The 20,114-nt window shown below is 37.2% G+C and overlaps 1 protein-coding gene across 5 annotated transcripts in view; it reads left to right on the top strand.

Annotated features, from left to right (window-relative positions):
* Positions 1-20,114, top strand: part of CCDC15 (coiled-coil domain containing 15) — an 85,372-nt gene that overhangs the window by 18,979 nt on the left and 46,279 nt on the right. For 4 of the 5 annotated variants that reach the window (XM_088017644.1, XM_088017645.1, XM_088017641.1 and 1 more), the window contains 5 exons: positions 1,684-1,758; positions 2,269-2,391; positions 2,859-2,981; positions 8,868-8,960; positions 10,525-10,628. In XM_088017644.1, the coding sequence (XP_087873770.1) occupies positions 1,684-1,758; positions 2,269-2,391; positions 2,859-2,981; positions 8,868-8,960; positions 10,525-10,628 (518 nt within the window). The remainder of the gene's footprint in view (positions 1-1,683; positions 1,759-2,268; positions 2,392-2,858; positions 2,982-8,867; positions 8,961-10,524; positions 10,629-20,114) is intronic. The other variant, XM_088017643.1, reaches the window with a different exon arrangement.

Below are 20,114 nucleotides of genomic sequence, written 5' to 3'. Positions count from 1 at the left end.
GTCATTTAGAAGGTTGATAAATCCCATTCATATTCTTACTGTAGAATCAAACTATTTTAGTTTACTAAGATTATGCTACAACTTCTGCTGAAGCCCACAGTATTACCACCAACACACTGTCCCTACATGAACAGTGTAGGAAGTTGTGGCAGATCCTAAATTACTTAACATATGGGGAGTTTGTCAGACTACTCTGTACATGGTTTAGGATTGAAAATTCAGGTTTACAGAGTTGAGCTAGAAGTGTTACCTCCTTAAAAAATAAATAGCATAAGATAAAAGTATTATATCCTTGTTCAAGTGAAAATGTATCAGCATATCCTCACCTGGTACCATTTCCCTGGAGTTCTCACTGAAACCTACAATATTATGATTAGCATGTTGCCCTGGTCAGACAGTTTGCTTTTTATTTTTATTCCTTTAGAACATGTTTCTCAAGCAACTGCCATCTTTTATGAGAGCAGAGAGAATGAGCAATGAATTGCCTCTGGAGTATAATCAGTATGTTGAACCTAAAACCCAGGACCGAGCTTCCCCTAGAGAACAGGTAGAGCAGAATACAGGCGGAAGACTCTCCTTCTTAAAAGAGTAACAGATGAAATTACTTAAGATTTGGGTTGGAGCTTATCAAGTTAGTTCACATGTAAGCTACATAGAATTAAAGCTTCTAGAGTGAGGGGCGTCTGGGTGGCTCAGTCGTTAAGTGTCTGCCTTCGGCTCAGGTTGTGGTCCTGGGATCGAGCCCCGCATCGGGCTTCCTGCTTAGTGGGAAGCCTGCTTCTCCCTCTCCCACTCCCCCTGCTTGTGTTCTCTCTCTTGCTGTCTCTCTCTGTCAAATAAATAAAAAATCTTAAAAAAAAAAAGCTTCTAGAGCGAGGCTAAGAGCATAACATTTTAGCTATTTCAAAATGTGCCAGACCTCAAGTCTGTCCAGGTGAGAAAGCATCTGTCATTTGGGTTGACGAAGAGACAGGGTTCATATAATATTGATTGATTAACAGTAGACATTTGCATAAACTCACATCCTGGAGTATATTTGACTTTCTGCATTTAGTTTTATAAATACTGAAGGGCTTCTCCTCTTGGCCAACTGAAGCAGTACACCAAAACCAGACATTCTGCTCTACCAGTTTGCAAACCAGTTATGAGGAAGGATAAAACAAGCTGTTTGCCACCTCAGAACTACCTGAACTTTACCACTGCTAGTTTTTGTGTATGGAGTTATTGGGGACATCTAGTAGCAGTGTATGTGGAATGACACAAGCTTGTTTCCTAGCTATACCTTGGGAAAATGCTAGCAACATTATAAAAACATTACTTTGTTGCCTTCTTCCAAACATATTATTGAATAGTTATGCAAAAAAAGAAAGAAAAAAAAGGACCAGAATAATCTGGGATTTGCTTTAAAATAGTCCAGGAAAAAAGTGGGAAAAGAGACAGATGGAAAAAAATGTTATTAATTATTGAAGCTGGGGGTTGGGTATCCTGGGATTCATTATACTATTTTCCTTCCTACTTTGATTTATATATGGGAATTTTGTATTAACACATGCAGGCACACATGCACACCAACTCTGTTATGTTATCCTCCCCTAGTATCATCATTTTGGAGTTGTCACTGATGTCATTAGTTGTCACTAATCATTTCTGCTTAAATAGTTCTGTATTTTGTTGTTCCTTTAGAGCAAGTATATCAAGCAACCCTCATCTTGTGAGAAATGGGAGATTGAAAGAAGAATTGCTTCTGAAGTGCCATCGGTATGTTTCACCCAGTGTTTAAGATCTCGCCTCTCGGGGTGCCTGGGTGGCTCAGTCGTTAAGTGTCTGCCTTCGGCTCAGGTCACGATCCCAGGGTCCTGGGATAGAGCCCCGCATCGGGCTCCCTGCTTGGTGGGGAGCCTGCTTCTCCCTCTCCCTCTGCCCCTGCTTGTGTTCCCTCTCTCGCTGTCAAATAAATAAATAAAATCTTTAAAAAAAAGAAAAAGATCTCACCTCTCTGGGGAATAAGTAGAGCAGAGCATGGTGAGGAATAAGTAGCAGAGAATAAATTGCTTAGATTTTGGCTCAAGTTTAAGAGGGAAATATTGGGGACTTAGTGTTGAGGTCAGTAAATAGTGGGCAAAGCTATCCTGTTCTCTAGTTCTGTGATGTATCATACCATTCCGACCTGTTGAAACTACTTCAGGCCCCTTCACCGAGGCTTTTACCATTGCCCTGGCATGATGCTCTGCTTTGACAATTGATGTTCAATGTTTTGTTGTCTTGTAGCGCAGGAACCATGGGCAGGCCTTTCGTAACATGACAGATAAGAGATGGAGAAAGGAGTTATTTCCGGAGCACCACAAATATGATTTACATGATATCCAGGATCCAGGTTCAGCGGGAGAGCAGGTAGAGCAGAGTGCAGTCAAAAGTAAACGGAAAGTAAATCAGTTAGAGTTTGATCTGGGCTTGCCAGAGCTATGCTTCTCACAACAGTGCTTCTGCTGCTTCTGGTAGTGTTCTCTCTTATTAATACTATTAATAATATGAGAGACAGCTTACATTTGTTAAGCACTTTCCATAACCAAAATAGTTCTAGAACTTTGTATCCATTGTGTCATTTCTCATTCTCACAATAATCTGGGGAGATAGATACTGTGATTATCCCTGTTTTATAGATGAAGAAACTTAGGACTGCTTTGTGGATACAGTTAAGATCCATAATAGTGGCAAGGAGTGTAATGTCTACTTTTATGCCATAATGTATGCAACTAATCTAACAGACCTGTATAGAGTATGTCAGGGCTATCCCTGCAGCATTACTAGCATTATGTCACTGCTCATGTATTTTGGTGACTGCTTTTGTATTCTTTTAGAGCTTATACTTCAGGCAGCAGCCGTCTGTTGGGACAGCTGAAAGATGGCAAGAGGATTTGCTTCTGGACGACCGGCAGCATCTGCCAGCCAAGCACCAGACAGAGGCTTCCAGCAGAAGACAGGTAGAGTATGAGTAATGGAATTTAGGTAGGATCGCAGGTACCTACAGAGCTGGGAGTGGTAAGGCTGAGCAACAAACAGACTCTTGTTTTAGTTCATAGTGTGTAAAACTTATCCTAAGATTACTTTAGTGCTCTCCCAAAACCTAGGGTATTGGAAAAACTGTATTTTATATGTGTGTTCTTTATAAGAGGTGTATTTCTAATGGCCATTGTCTTTTATGGCATGAGAGGGGAATAAATGAGTGGTTTCTGACGGAGAGGGGTCAGGAGGACCTTCCCCCCAATGGCCAGGCCTAGATCTCCATCGATAAGCTAGTAGAGCATAAGACAGGATCACCAAGAAATAAGCTGTTCAGCGTGTAGGCTGGAGCTTATTAGGGTTATATTGCCTAAGCTTCGATGTACTGAGTTAAGATCCATAGTTTTTCAAGAAAACATTACAGTAATCTGGCCTCCTAAGATTCCTCCATGGCTTAACTGAAGTCTAGTTTATTTCCACTAGAACTGATCACTGTCTAGATAATTTCTATCTTGTGATTTTATGTTATTTTAATGACAGAGCCTTCAGGCAACCAGTGTTGTTAGGATATATAAAAGAGATAAAGAGACATTTCCTCTTGACCCTTTTAAGAGAACAGCAGGAGAAAAGGAGCATAAAGACAGAAAGTAGGATTTGGGCTGAGGTTTTCAGGACTACACTGTAGCTCTTTTATAATTTTTAGTTTGTCTCTATGAGGTTGGCCTAAAGGTACACTGTCGTGTTTTATTCTACATCGTCACTTACGTATCCCGAAGTATGCCAGGCTCTTTCCTACCTCAGGTCTGTTGCATATGTTTTTTCCTTTGCCTGGATAGCCTTCTTTTTTTTCTTCACAAAGCTGGTCCCTTCTCGTCCTTTAGGTTTCAGCTTCAATGTTCTCTCCTTGGAAAAGACTGTCCTGACCACCTTGTTAAAAATAGGTCTCCTCGCTTCTGTTTTTCTCTATCCTTGCGTTCTCTTTCCTTCTCACTACACAAAACAATTTGTAATAATGTATTGATTTAGCATGTTTTCCACTGGTCTGTAAGCTTTATGAGGAGAGGTACCACACCTTATGTGTTTACCAGTGTATGGACAGCCTTTATAGTACAGTGCCTGGTACCGGATAGTCTCTTGTTAAATATGTTTTGAATTAAGCAATTAAACATTTATTGAACACCTTATTAGGTGTTATCCATTGTTTAGGCACTAAATATCAAAGATACAATTGTGAATCAGACACAGAACTCAAATTTCAGACAATCTAAAGAAGAGAGACTGACACATAAGCAGATAATTCTGAAGCAACATAATGGTAGAGGGTGCATAGGTCATTAACTGAGCACAGAAGAGGCATACCTAACTATTTGCTTGAGGGTGCTGCCTTGGTGGTCAGAAGCTCTTCTTGTCCTTCTGCCATACAAGCCTCGATCCCCTAGATCCATCCTTTCTCCTTTTAGGCTCCTGAAATAATCCTGCCTTATTGGAAAAAACACTTTAATAGTGTAGATTTAGATCACAGTCATACTTTGGGCTTATGGTCACAGCTGCTGTGTTCCCCATGCTGCTTAGCATTTTTCTTGCTTGCCCTTTGTCAGCTCTCTCTCCTATGGCCCACACTAATAATAGTAAATCTTAAATACTTTGTAAAGCTCTTGCTACATCCACATACTCTCAGACTTTGATGAAAAAAATAGAAGCCATCATGCACTACGTCCCTCAGCCATTCGTCTTTTTTTTGGCATTCTAACCTATTCCTACTATGTCAGAAGAAGAGTTATCTGTCTTTGGACCATATTCTGGATTCTCTGGCCATCCTTTCTTCTGGGTCCAATTTTGAATATTATATTGTGAGACTCTGGCTTCTGTTGAAATCCTCTGAAGAATGTTGCATCTTTTGTTTATTTGTTCTAGCAGGCAATCAGCCTGGTTACGTTTATATTATAAGTTCTTTCTCACCTTCTGTGAAGAGTGGCTCCAACGTTAGTTCAATTTTCAAAGCCTTCATTATACTCCTTTAGGTCCATCCCATGCATGCATAACTCAGGGGCGATTTTAGGATATATGCCAATACGTACACAGATTTGAGGAATCCACTTTTCTAACTCATTCTTCCTCAGGATACCCAATCCCTACACTCTCCAGATACCACAGACCACATTTCCTGGAATCTTTAGTTAGAATCAGTGAGACAGACAGGTCCATAGTGAGCTTACCCCTTGCCCAGTGCTGAAAGCCTGGTTTTTCTTTTTTGAAAGCAGAAAATTGTTTCATTTTTATTGTAGCAAAAGTAAACACAAACAAAAAGAAAAAATAACCCAAAATTCCAGAAATAACTACCATAAGTTTCTGCTATGTATCATTTTCAGATTTTATCTATAACAAATAAATAATTTTAAAAATAATGAGATATACAGTCAATTCTTGTTATTCACGGTAGTTATATAAAGTTGCCACAAACATTGAATTGGTGAATACAAAACCACTATTCCTAGGGGAGATACAGAGTTAGGTTTTTGTGAGCCTCTGATCACAACGTTTTGGTCACTCATCAATACCTGACTTTATTTTATGTGAGTTTCTGTTTAAAGATATCTTATTTAATATATAATGTTGATTTATTAACATGGACTCAGAGCCAGTAACACTATAGCTTATTCCTGAATGAGCTTATCTCATACATGTATTTTCTCCATAAGGCACATCACAGCCTTCTTTTTTTTTTTTTTGTTAAAGATTTTATTTATTTATTTAACAGAGAGAGAGAGACAGCGAGAGAGGGAACACAAGCAGGGGGAGTGGGAGAGGGAGAAGCAGGCTTCCTGCTGAGCAAGGAGCCAGATGTGGGACTCGATCCCAGGATCCCAGGATCAGGACCTGAGCCGAAGGCAAACGCTTAACCATCTGAGCCACTCAGGCGCCCCTCATCACAACCTTCTTATGCTTAGGAATGCTAGATAGTACTTCAACGCTGTGCTTGGGAGCCATTTTATTTTATTTTATTTTATTTTATTTTATTTTATTTTATTCTGTTTTTTATTTTTATCTCTTTAAAAAAATTATGTATTTTAGAGAGAGAGAGCAAGAGAGTGAACCAGGAGAAGGGCAGAGGGAGAGGGAGAGAAATCCTCAAGTAGACTCCCCACTGAGCTGAGAGCCCGACGCGATCTGGGGCTGGATCCCAGGACCCTGAGATCATGACCTGGGCTGAAATCAAGAGTTAGACGCTCAACTGACTGAGCCACCCAGGTGCTCCAGGAGCCATTTTAAATAGTGAAATCAGAAACAAAAAGCACAAAAATGCAAAAACCTTGGTACTAAATAGACCTTGAAAAGAATACTTGTTTACAGTTTGAAGGCTGAAACAAAAAGAGCAGAGCATCACCTTGTTCAACCTTAGCTAGCAACATGCATATCTAGTGACTCAAATTTGTCACATGTTTGCAAATGATCATAAAAGCATCACAAGTGTTAATTTTGGGATTACAAATAAATTTTAGTGAATAGGCAAATTCACAAATAAGGAGTATGGAATATTGAGGATTGACTGTAATTTATATACCATATAATTTACCTATTTAAAGTGTACAATGCAGTGTTTTTAGTATATTCAAAGGGTTGTATAAAGTTTGCCACAATGAATTTTAGAACATTTCATCATACCCTGAAAGTCCTTACCCATTAGCTGCCAATTCCTTTTTCTTCCACCCCCCCAACCCTAGGCAACCATTAACCAATTTCTCTGTCTATAGATTTCCCTATTCTGGACATTTCATATAAATGGGATCATGGAATATATGGCCTTTTGTGACTGGCTTTTTTCATTTAGCATAATGTTTTCAAAGTTCATTGACCTTGTAGCATATAGCAGTACTTTATTCCTCTCATTAGATAACATTCCATTTTATGCATATAGCACATTTTATTTATTCATTCATCAATTGATGGACGTTTGGATTGTTTCTGCTTCTTGGCTGTTATTAATAATGTTGCTGTGAGTATTTGCATACAAGTTTTTCTGTGGATATGTGTTTTCATTTCTCTTGAGTATACCAAGGAGTGGAATTGCTGGGAATATGGGGACTCTATGCTTAACCTTTTGAAGAAGTGCCAAACTGTTTTCCAAAGTGGCTGCACGGTTTTTCATTCCTTCCAACAGTGTATGAGGGTTCTAATTTCTTCACATCCTCACCAGCACTTAATGTTTTTTTAATTATAGCTATATGAATGGGTGTGAAGTTTTGAAGAAGTCTTAGTTACTTTTTCTTTTGTGGATTGTGCTTTTGATGGTCATATCTAAGAAACTACCTAATGCAGGATCATGAAGAGTTACTCTTACGTGTTCCTTGAAGAATTTTATATCTCTTGCATTTAGGTCTGTGATCCATTTTGAGTTAATTTCCATATGTGGTAGAAGGTGGGAATTGAACTTCATTCTTTTGCATGTGGATATCCAGTTGTCCCAACATCATTTGTTGAAATGCTTACCCGTTGAACACTCTTGCCAAAAATCAGTTGATTGTAAATATAACGGTTTATTTCTGAACTGTCAGTTCTGTTCCATTGATCTATAAATCTATTCTTTTTTTTTATAAGTCTGTTCTTATGCCAGTACCACACTATCTTGAATATTTTTTTTAAGATTTTATTTATTTATTTGAGAGAGGGAATGAGAGAGAGAGAGAGCACATGAGAGGGGAGAGGGTCAGAGGGAGAAGCAGACTCCCTGCTGAGCAGGGAGCCCGATGCGGGACTCGATCCCAGGACTCCAGGATCATGACCTGAGCCGAAGGCAGTCACTTAACCAACTGAGCCACCCAGGCGCCCTGTAGCTTTGTAGTTAAGTTTTAGAATTGGGAAGAGTGATTCCTCCAACTATATTCTTCTGTTTCAAAACCATCTTAGCTATTCTGGGTCCCTTGCATTTGGATTTAAGGATCACCCTGTCAACTCCTACAAGAAGTCATCTGAAATTTTGATGGCGATTGCATTAAATCTGTTGATCAATCTGGGGAGTACTGCCATCTTATCTGTCCTTTCATGTCTTTTCATTCATCTAGACCTTCTTTAATTTCTTCCAACAATGTTTTGTAGGTTTTAGAGAATAAAATATACACCAACTTTGTTAATTTTAAGTAATTTTTTGATGGTATTTTTAATGGATTTTTCCATTAATTTCATTTTCAGATTGTTCATTACAAGTATAAAGAAATACAGTTGATTTTTGTATACTGATCTTATATCTGGCAACTTTGCTAAAAGATACATAACTTTTAAGCTAAAAAAAGTAATACTAAGCTTTCATTCTAAAAGTTAGAGGTCATAATTTGACCTATAACAAAGTAGGTATACCAAGTTATATCATAAGGCTTTTCTAGTAATATGGGGGAAAATTAGCTCCAGTTTCCTCCCTTCCATGTTAGTTGATGTTATAATATTTTCAGGTTCTTATTTGGGCTCACACCCACCAAAAGAGTTGTGTACATTGAAAATGATTACAGATTTGAGATAATAAGGGATCTGGCTTTATATCCTGGATTCAGTCCTAAGCATGCTCAGAGTGATTTCAAGTGACCACTTTAGAAGAACTTTCATTCTGAACATTTTGATTTGTTATTAATTCACCCATGTTTTTGACCTGAGTCATTTCCTTTGCTTTATTATTTTTTATTTGGTTTATTTCTTCTGAATCTGCTTCTTTCATTCTTTTTAAATTTATTTTAATTTATTGATTTTTTAATTGTTTGTTTTTACCCAGTTGAGGTTAAGGTTGCAGGAGAAAAGAAACAATAGATGAAAATATCAAAAGCACATACAGGGCTAGCTTTTGGCAATTTTGTCACTTTGTGTGCCTGGACTTCTAACAGGTTTATGATGGCTATCAATCAAAATTGAACACTGAATTCCAAATTCCACTGACACTCCAATCTGGAGTAGATCATGAAGAAGACAAGAAAGAGGTACGTAATGATAATTGCTTTTGGACACCAGTATTTCTATTATAATAGTATATGTGAAATTGGGAATGATTTACTGTGTTCTTACACATTAAGAGCCAGTACTACAAATTCCATGGATAAAGGCAGAGAAATTACTTGAGTCATTATAATGTGTTGAACTTTTCTTCCAAGCTTCTAGGATTTAGGATACCTTGATGTGAAATCAGAGATCTGATCCTAGTGAATTTTTCCCATTAGTGTGTGTTTGTCATAATAACTTAAAGGAAGGGTTTTTAACTTATGACTTACTTTTTTTTTTCCTTCTTAATCTAAAGTTGGTTTAAACCAAGAGTTTTTTAACACTGCCCATGTGCCAGAATCAGATGTGGAGCTTTTTTCAAAATACAAATGCCTGAACCCAAACAGATATACTGATCAGTATATGAAAAGGTAGGTTTGGGGCATATGTGTTTTGAAAAAAATACCACTGAGCTTGTGATGGCCTCAGCATTAAGAACCAGCTATTAGACTTTTGATAATTTTTACCAAAAGGACATAAGCTACTCAAAGGGCAAAAACATGTCTATGTGTACACCAGTGCCCTTTAAGTAGCTTATGTCCTTAAAAGAGAATATATAAACCCACAGGGCAATAGCACTTGCTTTTATTATACTTGCTCCCTTTTTTCCGGGGTGGGGGGGGGGCAGAGGGAGAGGGAGAGAGAGAATCCCAAGCACGCTCATGCCCAGCACAAGCCTGATGTGGGCCTTGATCTTACAACCCTGAGATCATGACTTGAGCTGAAATCAAGAGTCAGATGCTTAACCGCCTAAGCCACTCAGGCGCCCCTATACTTGTTCCCTTTTAAAGTGTGGTGCTCAGATATTCCTCAGTCCTTCTTCCCTCTTTATTACCATATGAGGCTAGGCTTAGAGTATACTTTTGCAATGTGGTTTTAATTTTGAAAATTTAAAGTGACTGTTGTTCTTTTATAAAATACCTCTCACATTCTTTCTTTGGCCCTGCTTCTATGGTACTTATTACTTGGGAATACAGAGTAAATATAGTAATATATCTTATCGTATCAAATACAGTCATTTCTTCAAGTGCTGTTGACAAAGGACTATACTAAGGGCAAACTAAATTAGTACTTCTTTCTCTGATTTGTCTGTAATATCTAATAGCTATGTGCTTGAGAATATAAAGCTCTTGTTGTATGTGCTATTATCCTAGGTCACCATAAAATAGAAGGAAATTAAGGACTTAATTCGATGTGACTTTTGTATCATCTAGCATATCTATGGCACAAGGATATTTTCCTTCCTTGGAAAGTCCTCTGAGAGCAGAATCTTAACAGTTTTTTTTTTTATTATGTTATGTTAGTCACCATACGGTACATCATTAGTTTTTGATGTAGCGTTCCATGATTCGTTGTTTGCGTATAACACCCAGTGCTCCATGCAATATGTGCCCTCCTTAATACCCATCACCAGACTAACCCATCTCCCCACCCCCCTCCCCTCTGAAACCCTCAGTTTGTTTCCTGGAGTCCATAGTCTCAACAATTTTAACTTCTTTCCTTTAGCGTCAAAAGCAATACCTGAGATATAGACGACTTTTCATGGATATTGAGAGAGAACAAGTAAAAGAACAACAAAGACAAAAAGAACATCAGAAGAAAGTTGAAAAGTAAGTTCTTTGATCCTTACTATGAGCCTTAAATTACCAGTTAAGATGATTTTGAAAGCTAAGTTTTAGAAATAATCAGGCAGTGGTTTTACCTTCTGATCCATAGTGGAAACAATGGTTTTTTATCTGGATAGACATATGAAAGGTAGTTAAGAGCTATGTTTTTTTAATAGACTTTTTTTTTTGAACAGTTGTAAGATTACAGCAAAATTAAGCAAAAAGTACAGAGAGTTTATTTACCCCCTTGTGGTATACATGGACTGCCTCATCCACTGTCAACATCCTGTATCACAGTGGTACAGTTGTTACAACTGATAAACTTCCATTAACACATTGTAATCCATATTTGACTTTGGGATGGACTCTTGGTGTTATACATTCTTCTAGATTTTGACAAATGGATAATGACTTGTATCCACATAATATAATATCATACAGAATAGTTTTACTGCCCTAAAAATGCTTCATGCTTTACCTATTCATCTTTGTCTCCTCCCAGCCCATGGCAACAACTGATCTTTTTATTGTCTCCATTGTTTTGCCATTTCCAGAATGTCATATAGTTGGCATACAATATGTAGCCTTCTCAAATTGTCTATCTTCCACTTAGTAATATGCATTTAAGTTTCCTCTAATAACTTTTCATGGTTTGACAGCTCATTTCTTTTTAGTGCTGAGTAATAGTCTGTTGTCTGGTTGTACCACAGTTTTTTTTATCCATTCACATTCTGAAGGAATCTTGGTTTCTTCAAAGATATGGCAGTTATGAATAAAGCTGCTTTAAATATCCATGTGCAAGATTCATGTGAGTGTATGTTTTCACCTCATTTTGGTAAATACCAAGTAGTATGTTTGCTAGATAATATGGTCAGAGTATGTTTACTTTTGAAAGAAACTGCCAAACTTTATTCCAAAGTGGCTGGGCCATTTTGCATTTCTGTCAGCAGTGAACAAAAGTTCCTGTTGCTCCAGATCTTCTCCATCATTTGGTGTTGTCAGTGTTTTGGATTTTGGCCATTTTAACAGTTGTGTAATAGTATCTCATTGTTGTTTTAATGTGCAGTTCCCTAATGATCTATGATGTGGAGCATCTTTTCATATGCTTATTAGCCATCTGTACATTTTCTTTGGTGAGGTGTCTCTTTAGGTCTTTGGCTCATTTTTTAATTGGGTTATTTGTTTTCTTATTCTTGAATTTTAAGAGTTCTTGGTAGTTTTGGATAATAATCCTTTATCAGATATTTTTTACAAATATGTTCCCTCATGTGTGGCTTTAATTCTCATTCTTTTGACACTGTCTTTTGGAGAGCAGAAAATTTTAATTTTAATGAAGTCCAGCTTGCAATTACTTTTTTTATGTTTCATGCCTTAGGTATTGTATCTAAAAAATTATTGTCATACTCAGAGTCACCTAGATTTTCTTTCTTTTTTTTAAGATTTGATTTATTTATTTGAGAGAAAGCACGAGATAGAGAGCATGAGTGGGCGATGGGAGAGGGTGGAGGGGCAGAGGGAGAGGATAAACAGGTTCCCCACTGAGCAGGGAGCCCGGAGCCAACCCTGGGATCATGACCTGAGATGAAGGCAGGCGCTTAACCGACTGAGCCACCCAGGCGCCCCTCACCTAGATTTTCTTTTGTGTTATCTTATAAGAGTTTTATCATTTTGTGTTTTACATTTAGCTCGATGATCCATTTTGAGTTAATTTTTATAAAGGGTGTAAGGTCTGTGTCTGGATTCATTTTTCTGCACAGTTGTTCCTACCCCATTTGTTGAAAAGACTATCTCTGCTCCATTGTATTGCTTTTGCTGCTTTGTCAAAGATCAGTTAACTATATTTATGCAGGTCTATTTCTGGACTCTCTGTTCTGTTCCACTGACCTATTTGTCAGTTCTTTTGCTAATACCACACTCACACTAACATCAGACTCACTTTTGCTTTAAGGACACATATAGGCTGAAAGTGAAGGAATAGAAAAAGATACTCCATGCAAATGAGCACCAAAATAGGGGGTGTCCATCCTTATATCAGACAAAATAGATTTTAAGTTGAAAGGGTCACAATAGACAAAGATGGTCATTATATAGCGATAAAGGGGTAAATTCATCAAGATGATGTAACAATTATAAATATTTATGCACCCAGCACCAGAGTATCTAAACACAGTGCTTGCTTTGGCAATACATGTACAGAGTACCTAAACATGAAGCAAATACTAACAGAACTGAAAGGAGAAATAAACAGCAGTACAATAGTAGTAGGAGACTTTAGTATCCTCCTCTAAACAATGGATAGATCATCCAGACAGAAAATTAATAAGGAGACATTGGTTTGAACAACCCTAAAGACAAATGGACCTAACAGACATATACAGAACAAGCTATCTAATGATAGCAGAACACACATTCTTCTCAAGAACACATAGGACATTCTTCAAGATAGATCATATGCCACATAGGCCACAACACAAGTCTTAACAAATTCAAGAAGATTGAAATCATATCTGGTATCTCTTCCAAACACATTGATATGAAAATAGAAATCAGTAATGAGGGAAATTGGAAAATTCACAAATACATGAAAATCACGTAGCATACTTGTGAACAACCAATGGATCAAAGAAGAAATCAAAGGAGAAATAAAATGTTTAGACAACAAAAATGGAAACAACATACTGAAACGTATGGTATGCAGCAAAATCAGCTCTAAGAGGAAAGTTTATAGGTACAAGATGCCTTCAAAGAAAAAAGATCTCAAATAAGCAACCTAATCTTACAACTCAAGGAACTAGAAAAAGATGAGCAAACTAAGCCCAAAGATAGCCAGAAGGAAGGAAATAATAAAGATTAGAGCAAAAATAAATAGAGAATAGGAAAAAAATTGAAAAGATCAATAACACTAAGAGTTGGTTATTTGAAAAGAAAAACAGAACTGAAATGCTTAGCTAGATTAACCAAGAGAAAACAAAAAGAGAGAACTCAAATAAATAAAATTATAAACAAAAAAGGAGACATTATAGCTGATACCACAGAAACACAGAGGATCACGAGAGTACTGTGAACAATTATATGCCAACAAATTGGGCAACCTAGAAAAAAAATGGATAAATTCCTAGAAACATGCAGTCTATCCAGACTGAAATGTGAAGAAATAGAAAATCTAAACAGGCCAATTGCAAGTAAGGAGATTGAATCGGTGATCAAAATCTTCCCAAGAAACAAAAGTCCTGGACCTGGCTTCACTGGTGAATCCTACTAAACATTTAAAGAAGAATTAACATGAGTCCTTCTCAAATTCTTCCAAAAAACTGAATAGGAGGGAACACTTTCCAACTCATTACAAGGTCTACCCTGATACCAAAACCAGACAAGGTCACTACAGGAAAAGAAAGTTACAGGCCAGTATCCCTGATGAACATTGATGTAAAACGTCTCAACAAAATATTAACAAACTGAATTCAACAGTACATTAAAAGAATCCTATACCAGGATCAAGTGGGATTTATTCCAAGGATGCAAGGAAGGTTCAACCACCACAGATCAATCAGTATGATACACTGCATTAACAAAATGAAAGTTAAAAATCATGTGATCATCTTAATAGATGCAGAAAAAGCATTTGACAAAATTCAGTATACATTTGTGATAAAAACTCTGAACAAACTGATATAGAGGGAATGTACCTCAACATAATAAATCCCTATATGACAAGCCTACAGCTATCATACTCCACAGTGAAAAGCTGAAATCATGGGTTGCCTGGGTGGCTCAGTCGGTTAAGCGTCCGACTCCTGGTGTCATCTCAGTTCATGATCTCATGGCTCCTGAGATCGAGCCCCTGTAGGGCCCCACGCTCAGTGGGGAGTCTGCTTGAAGATTCTTTCCCTCTGCCCCTCCCCCCACTCACAAGTGCGCTCTCACTCTCAAATAAATAAGTAAATCTTAAAAAAAAAAAAAAAAAGGAAAGCTGAGATCTTTTCCTTTAAGATCAGGAACAAGACAAGGGTGCCCACTCTCCCCACTTATGTTCAACTTATTACTAGAAGTCCTAGCCAGAGTGTTTAGGCAAGAAAACAAGTAAAAGGCATCCAAATTGGAAAGGAATAATCAAACTGTAACTATTTGCTGTAGACGTGATATTATATATGGAAAACCCTAAAGACTCTGCCAAAAACTTGTTAGAACTAATAAATGAATTCAGTAATTCCTGTATTTTTCAGGATACAAAATCAATTTACAAAAATCAGTTGTGTTTCTTTATACTAACAATGAACTATCAGAAAGATGAATTAAGAAAATAATCCTGTTTACAATGACATCAAAAAGAATAAAATACTTAGGAAAAAATTTAACCAAGGAAGTGAAAGATCTATATACTGAAAGCTAAAACATTGATGAAAGAAAGTGAAGATGACACAAATAAGTGGAAAGATAGTCCAAGCTCATAAATTGGAAGAATTAATATTGTTAAAATGTTCATACTATCTAAAACAATATATAGAGTTAATGCGGTTCCTAACAAAGTTCTAAAGCAGAAATAGAAAAAACAATACTAAATTCTAAAATCTGTATGGAACCACAAAAGACCCTGAATAGTGAAAGTAATCTTTTCTTTTTAAAGATTTATTGATTTATTTGAGAGAGAGTGTGAGCGTGCACACTCACGTGCACACACGTGCACATGAGGGGGGAGGGGCAGAGGGAGAGAAAGAATCTCCAGCAGACTCCCCACTGAGCATGGACCTCCCTGCCCCAAGCAGTGCTGGATCCCATGACTCTGAGATCATGACCTGAGTGGAAATCACGAGTTAGATGCTCAAGAAACTGAGCCACCCAGGCACCCCAGTGAAAGAAATCTTGAGAAAGTAGAACAAAACTGGAAGCATCACACTTCCTGATTTCAAGCTATATTACAAAGCTATAGTAATCAAAACAGTATGGTAGTGACATAAAACAGATACATAGATCAATGGGACAGAATAAAGAGTCTAGATATAAATCAGTTAATTTACAGCAAAGCAGTCAAGAATATATGATGGGGAAAGGATAGTCTTTTCGATAGATGGTGTTGGGAAAACTGGATATCCACATGCAAAAGAATGAAAGTGGACCCCTAACTTACTCCATCAAAAATCTACTCAAAATGGATTAAAGACTTGAACATAAGATCTGAAACTTTAAAACTCCAAGAAGAAAACATAGGGGTAAGCCCCCTGACATTGGTCTTGGCAATGATTTTGACTATGACATTGTAAGTATAAACAACAAAGCAAACAGAATCAAGTGGGACTGTATCAAACTAAAAGACTTCACTCAGCACAGCAAAGGAGACAATCGACAAAATGAAAAGGCAAACTGTGGAATGGGAGAAAATATTTGCAAAGTATATACCTGATAAGGTGAATATATGAGGAACTTACACAGTTCAATAGAAAAAAAGAAAAAACCCAAACAACCCAATTCAAAAATAGTCAAAGGACCTAAATAGACATTTTTCCAAGAAGACATACAAATGACCAATAGGTACAGGAAAAGGTGCTCAACATCACTAATGAACAGGGAAATGCAAATCAAAACTATAATGAGATATCACCTCATGCCTGTTTGAATGGCTGTTATATGAAAAACAAGAGATATGTGCTGGCAAGGATGTGGAGAAAAGGGAAACTTGTACACTATTGGTGGGAATGTAAATTAGTGCAGTTACTATGGAAAACGGTGTGGAGGTTCCTCAAAAAATTAAAAACAGAACTACTATATGATCCAACAATCCCACTTCACGGTATATATCTGAAGGAAATGAAATCACTATCTCACAGAGGTATTTGCACCCCAGTGTTCATTGCAGCATTATTCACAATAGCTAGGACATGGAAACAACTTAAGTGTCTGCCAGCAGATGAATGGATAAAGAAAATGTGGTACATATATAATGGAATATTATTCAGCCATGAAAAAGGGAAATCCTGCCATTTCTGACATGAATGAATGTTGAGGTATTATGCTAAGTAAAATAAATCAGAGAAAGAAATACTTTATGACCTTACTTATATGGGAAATCTAAAAAAAATGAACTCATAGAAACAGAGATTGGTGTTTGCCAGGACCAGGGAGGGGTGTGTGTGTGGGGAAATGAGATGTTGGTGAAAGGCTGCAAATTTTCAGTTATAAGATAAAGGAGCTCTGGGGATCTAATAATGTACAGCGTGGTGACTGTCATTATAGTACTTGAAATTTGCTAAGAGAATAGATTTTAAATGTTCTCATCACACACACACACAAAAGGTAATTGTGAAGTGATAGAAATGTTAATTAATATCATGGTAATCAGTTCATACTATATATATAAGAAATCATTGATATATATATTATACACCATAAAATTACATAATATTTTTGTCAATTATCTTTCAATAAAGCTGGACGGAAAATGTGGGTTCCAAAGGAGGGACTTCACTTCTTATCCACATTTGAGAGTGATTCTGCATTTGTTCAGGAAACATTAATCTGGCACTTCCATATCATGGGACTGTCCTGGACATAGGCATTACAAAGATAAATAAAATGTGGTTCCTTTTCTTGAGGAATTCATAATCCAAGGTGGATGGGGGAATAATTGTATGCAAGTAAGTAGTATAATTATTAAAATAGAAGTAGGTACAGAATCCCAGAGAACACAGAAGTGGGATTACTGATTCCATCTGGAAAGTTAGAGAAATTATTACATTTCAGTTGGGCCTAGATGGAGAAATATGTGTTTACTGGGGAAGCAGATAAAGGATGGTGAAGTAGAAAAATCGACATAAACTGAGAGTGAAAGCAAATAATCGTGTTCATGCAGAGTTTTATAATTTAGAAGGGCTTTCATATATTATTTCATTTGGTATTTTTCAACAATCAAACATTTATTGAGAGTCTGGCACATGCCAGGTACTACATTACATACTGAGAATATTAAATGTGAATATGTGGCAGGGTAGTAGTGGTTCATAGCACAGGCTTGAAATCAAATAGTCTTAGGTTTGAATTTGCAACTTACTAGCTGTGTAACCTTCAGCATGTTTCTTTACCTCTGAGATTCAGTGTTTTTAATTATAAAATGAGGATTATAATCCCCGTTTCCTAGGTTGTTGATAAAATTAAATGGTGGAATGTATGTAAAATACTTAACATTGTATTTGGCATTTAATAAAATCATGGTAAATAGTACCTATTATGACCGTGATGATGATGGTGGTGGTGGTGATGATGATGATGGTAAATAGGATGACCATGATGATGGTAAATAGGATGAGCACCAAGGGAGACCAGACAAATGGAGAATAGGAGATGAAAACAGTAATTATAATGCTATATGAGAAGTAAGGCAGGGAGAGTCTAGGGAGGTCAAGAAAGACTTTATATATAGATGGGTTAGTACTCAAGCTGGGTCTTGAAGTGTGAATTGGAATTTGCTAGATGATCATGGAACATAGTATGAAAGTATAAGATATGTGTGGGAAATAGTGTGAAAACTTGGGGTGGCTGGTGGAAGTGAAGTGGCAGAAGGGCTATCAAAAGGCTGTTGAAAGATTTTAAGGCATAAGTCTTGTCAGATTTATATTTTAGAAAGATCATTCTGGCAGCAGTACAGAATGGTTTGGAGAGGACAGAAAACTAAGGCAAAGAGTCTAGTTAGTAAGTTATTTTAGTAGCTGAGGTAGGAGATGATGGGGACATTGGGAACAGAGAGTCATGTATTTAATAAAATTTCAGAAATAGAATCCATAGGACTCAATGACCAGTTGGGTTTGGTGTTGAGAGCAGTCAAGGATAGTTTCTAACTTTATTCTTGGATAGCTAAATGAATGGTAGTACCATTAACATACGTAGGTAATGCCCAAAGAAGAACTAGATTTGATAGAAAGCTAGCAAGTTCAATTTAGGACATTGAGTGTGAGAAGCCTGTGGAACATTAAGGGAGGGCTGACTTAATACACATTTGGAAATAAGGAACTAGAGTTCTGGCAGCAGTGAGAACTAAAGATTTCTTTAGGAATTTTCAGTATTTGTTTCAAAATGAATTGAGACCAAGCATAAAGCTACTTCTGGAGGACAGATAATTAAGAAGAGCTTTTGTTAGTCTTCAGGTACTGAATTAACAAAGTTGGAGACTTTGAGGGGTCTCAAACACTTGATTAGTTTTCTCCTCAAGACATTTGCCAATGTCTAAATTTGTGCAATAAAGATGGGGTGCCTGGGTGGCTCAATTAAGTGTCTGCCTTAGGCTCAGGTCATGATCTTGGGGTCCTCGGATTGAGCCCATGTTGGGCTCTCTGCTCAGTAGGGAGTCTGCTTCTCCCTCTCCCTCTGTTCCTCCCCCTTGCTCGTTCCCTTTCTCTCTCAAATAAATAAATAAGCAAATAATTTTTTGAAAAGGCTAAGGGTCTAAGTTGAAAATTTCTGGAAAGCAGAGAGAAATTTTCTATAATCTTACAGTACATGTTCAGGACCCACCAGGGTGAGGTGGGGGTGGGGTGGGGTAGGACCCAGTGAATATACCAGGCTTTCAGTCAAAAAGAGACTGTAGAGTTCTATAGGAGCATGGAGAGTTCTACACTAACAAGACGGTCCAACCAACTATAGAATAAGCCTTACCCAAACTATAAAGCAGCCTTGATTCTGCCGAGGGCCTGATTGGATTAAACTGATGAACCCTGCATTCTGTGCCTAGCAGAGATAAGGGTGAACTATTTCTGGTTATAGATAACATCACGTGGAGCCTTTAAATTTGTTTTAAAACAACATTCAGCGTTCAATCAGAATTTTTTAGGCATGTCAAAAGATAAGACCAGATGACCAAAAGCCAAGAGGAAAAGAGACAACTGAAGCAGACACACAGATGATACAGATACTGGTATTAGCAGACAAGGACTTTAAAACAGTTGATTAATATACTCAGGTAAATAGAGGAAAAGATGAAGAAAATAGATGAAGATATGGAGAATTTCGCCAGAGAACTGAATCTATAAAATAGAATAAAATTGAAAGTCAGAAGCTGACAAATGATAATTTAAAATAGAAACTCAGTAGATACACAATGAGATACCACTTCATACTCATTGGAATAGCTTAAAAAAGAAGACGACGACAACAAACTTAATAGCAGCAGATGTTGGCAAGGATGTAGATGAATTATAACTGATATGTTGGTAGTGAAAGTGGAAAAGAGCATAACCACTTTGGAAAACTTTAGTATTTTATATAGTTAAACGTACATCTACCTTATGACACAGGCCTTTTTTTTTTTTTAATTTTTTTATTGTTATGTTAATCACCATATATTACATCATTAGTTTTTGGTGCAGTGTTCCATGATTCATTGTTTGTTCATAACACCCAGTGCTCCATGCAGAACGTGCCCTCCTCAATACCCATCACCAGGCTAACCCATCCCCCTACCCCCCTCCCCTCTAGAACCCTCAGTTTGTTTTTCAGAGTCCATCA

This window comes from Eumetopias jubatus, unplaced genomic scaffold, assembly GCF_037043125.1.
Source record: "Eumetopias jubatus isolate StellerSeaLion01/CBP00866 unplaced genomic scaffold, mEumJub1_p1.0 scaffold_13, whole genome shotgun sequence".
Taxonomy (NCBI): Eukaryota; Metazoa; Chordata; class Mammalia; order Carnivora; family Otariidae; genus Eumetopias; species Eumetopias jubatus.
The sequence above is the reverse complement of the archived record's forward strand: the minus strand, read 5'-3'. Positions and strand labels throughout refer to the sequence as shown.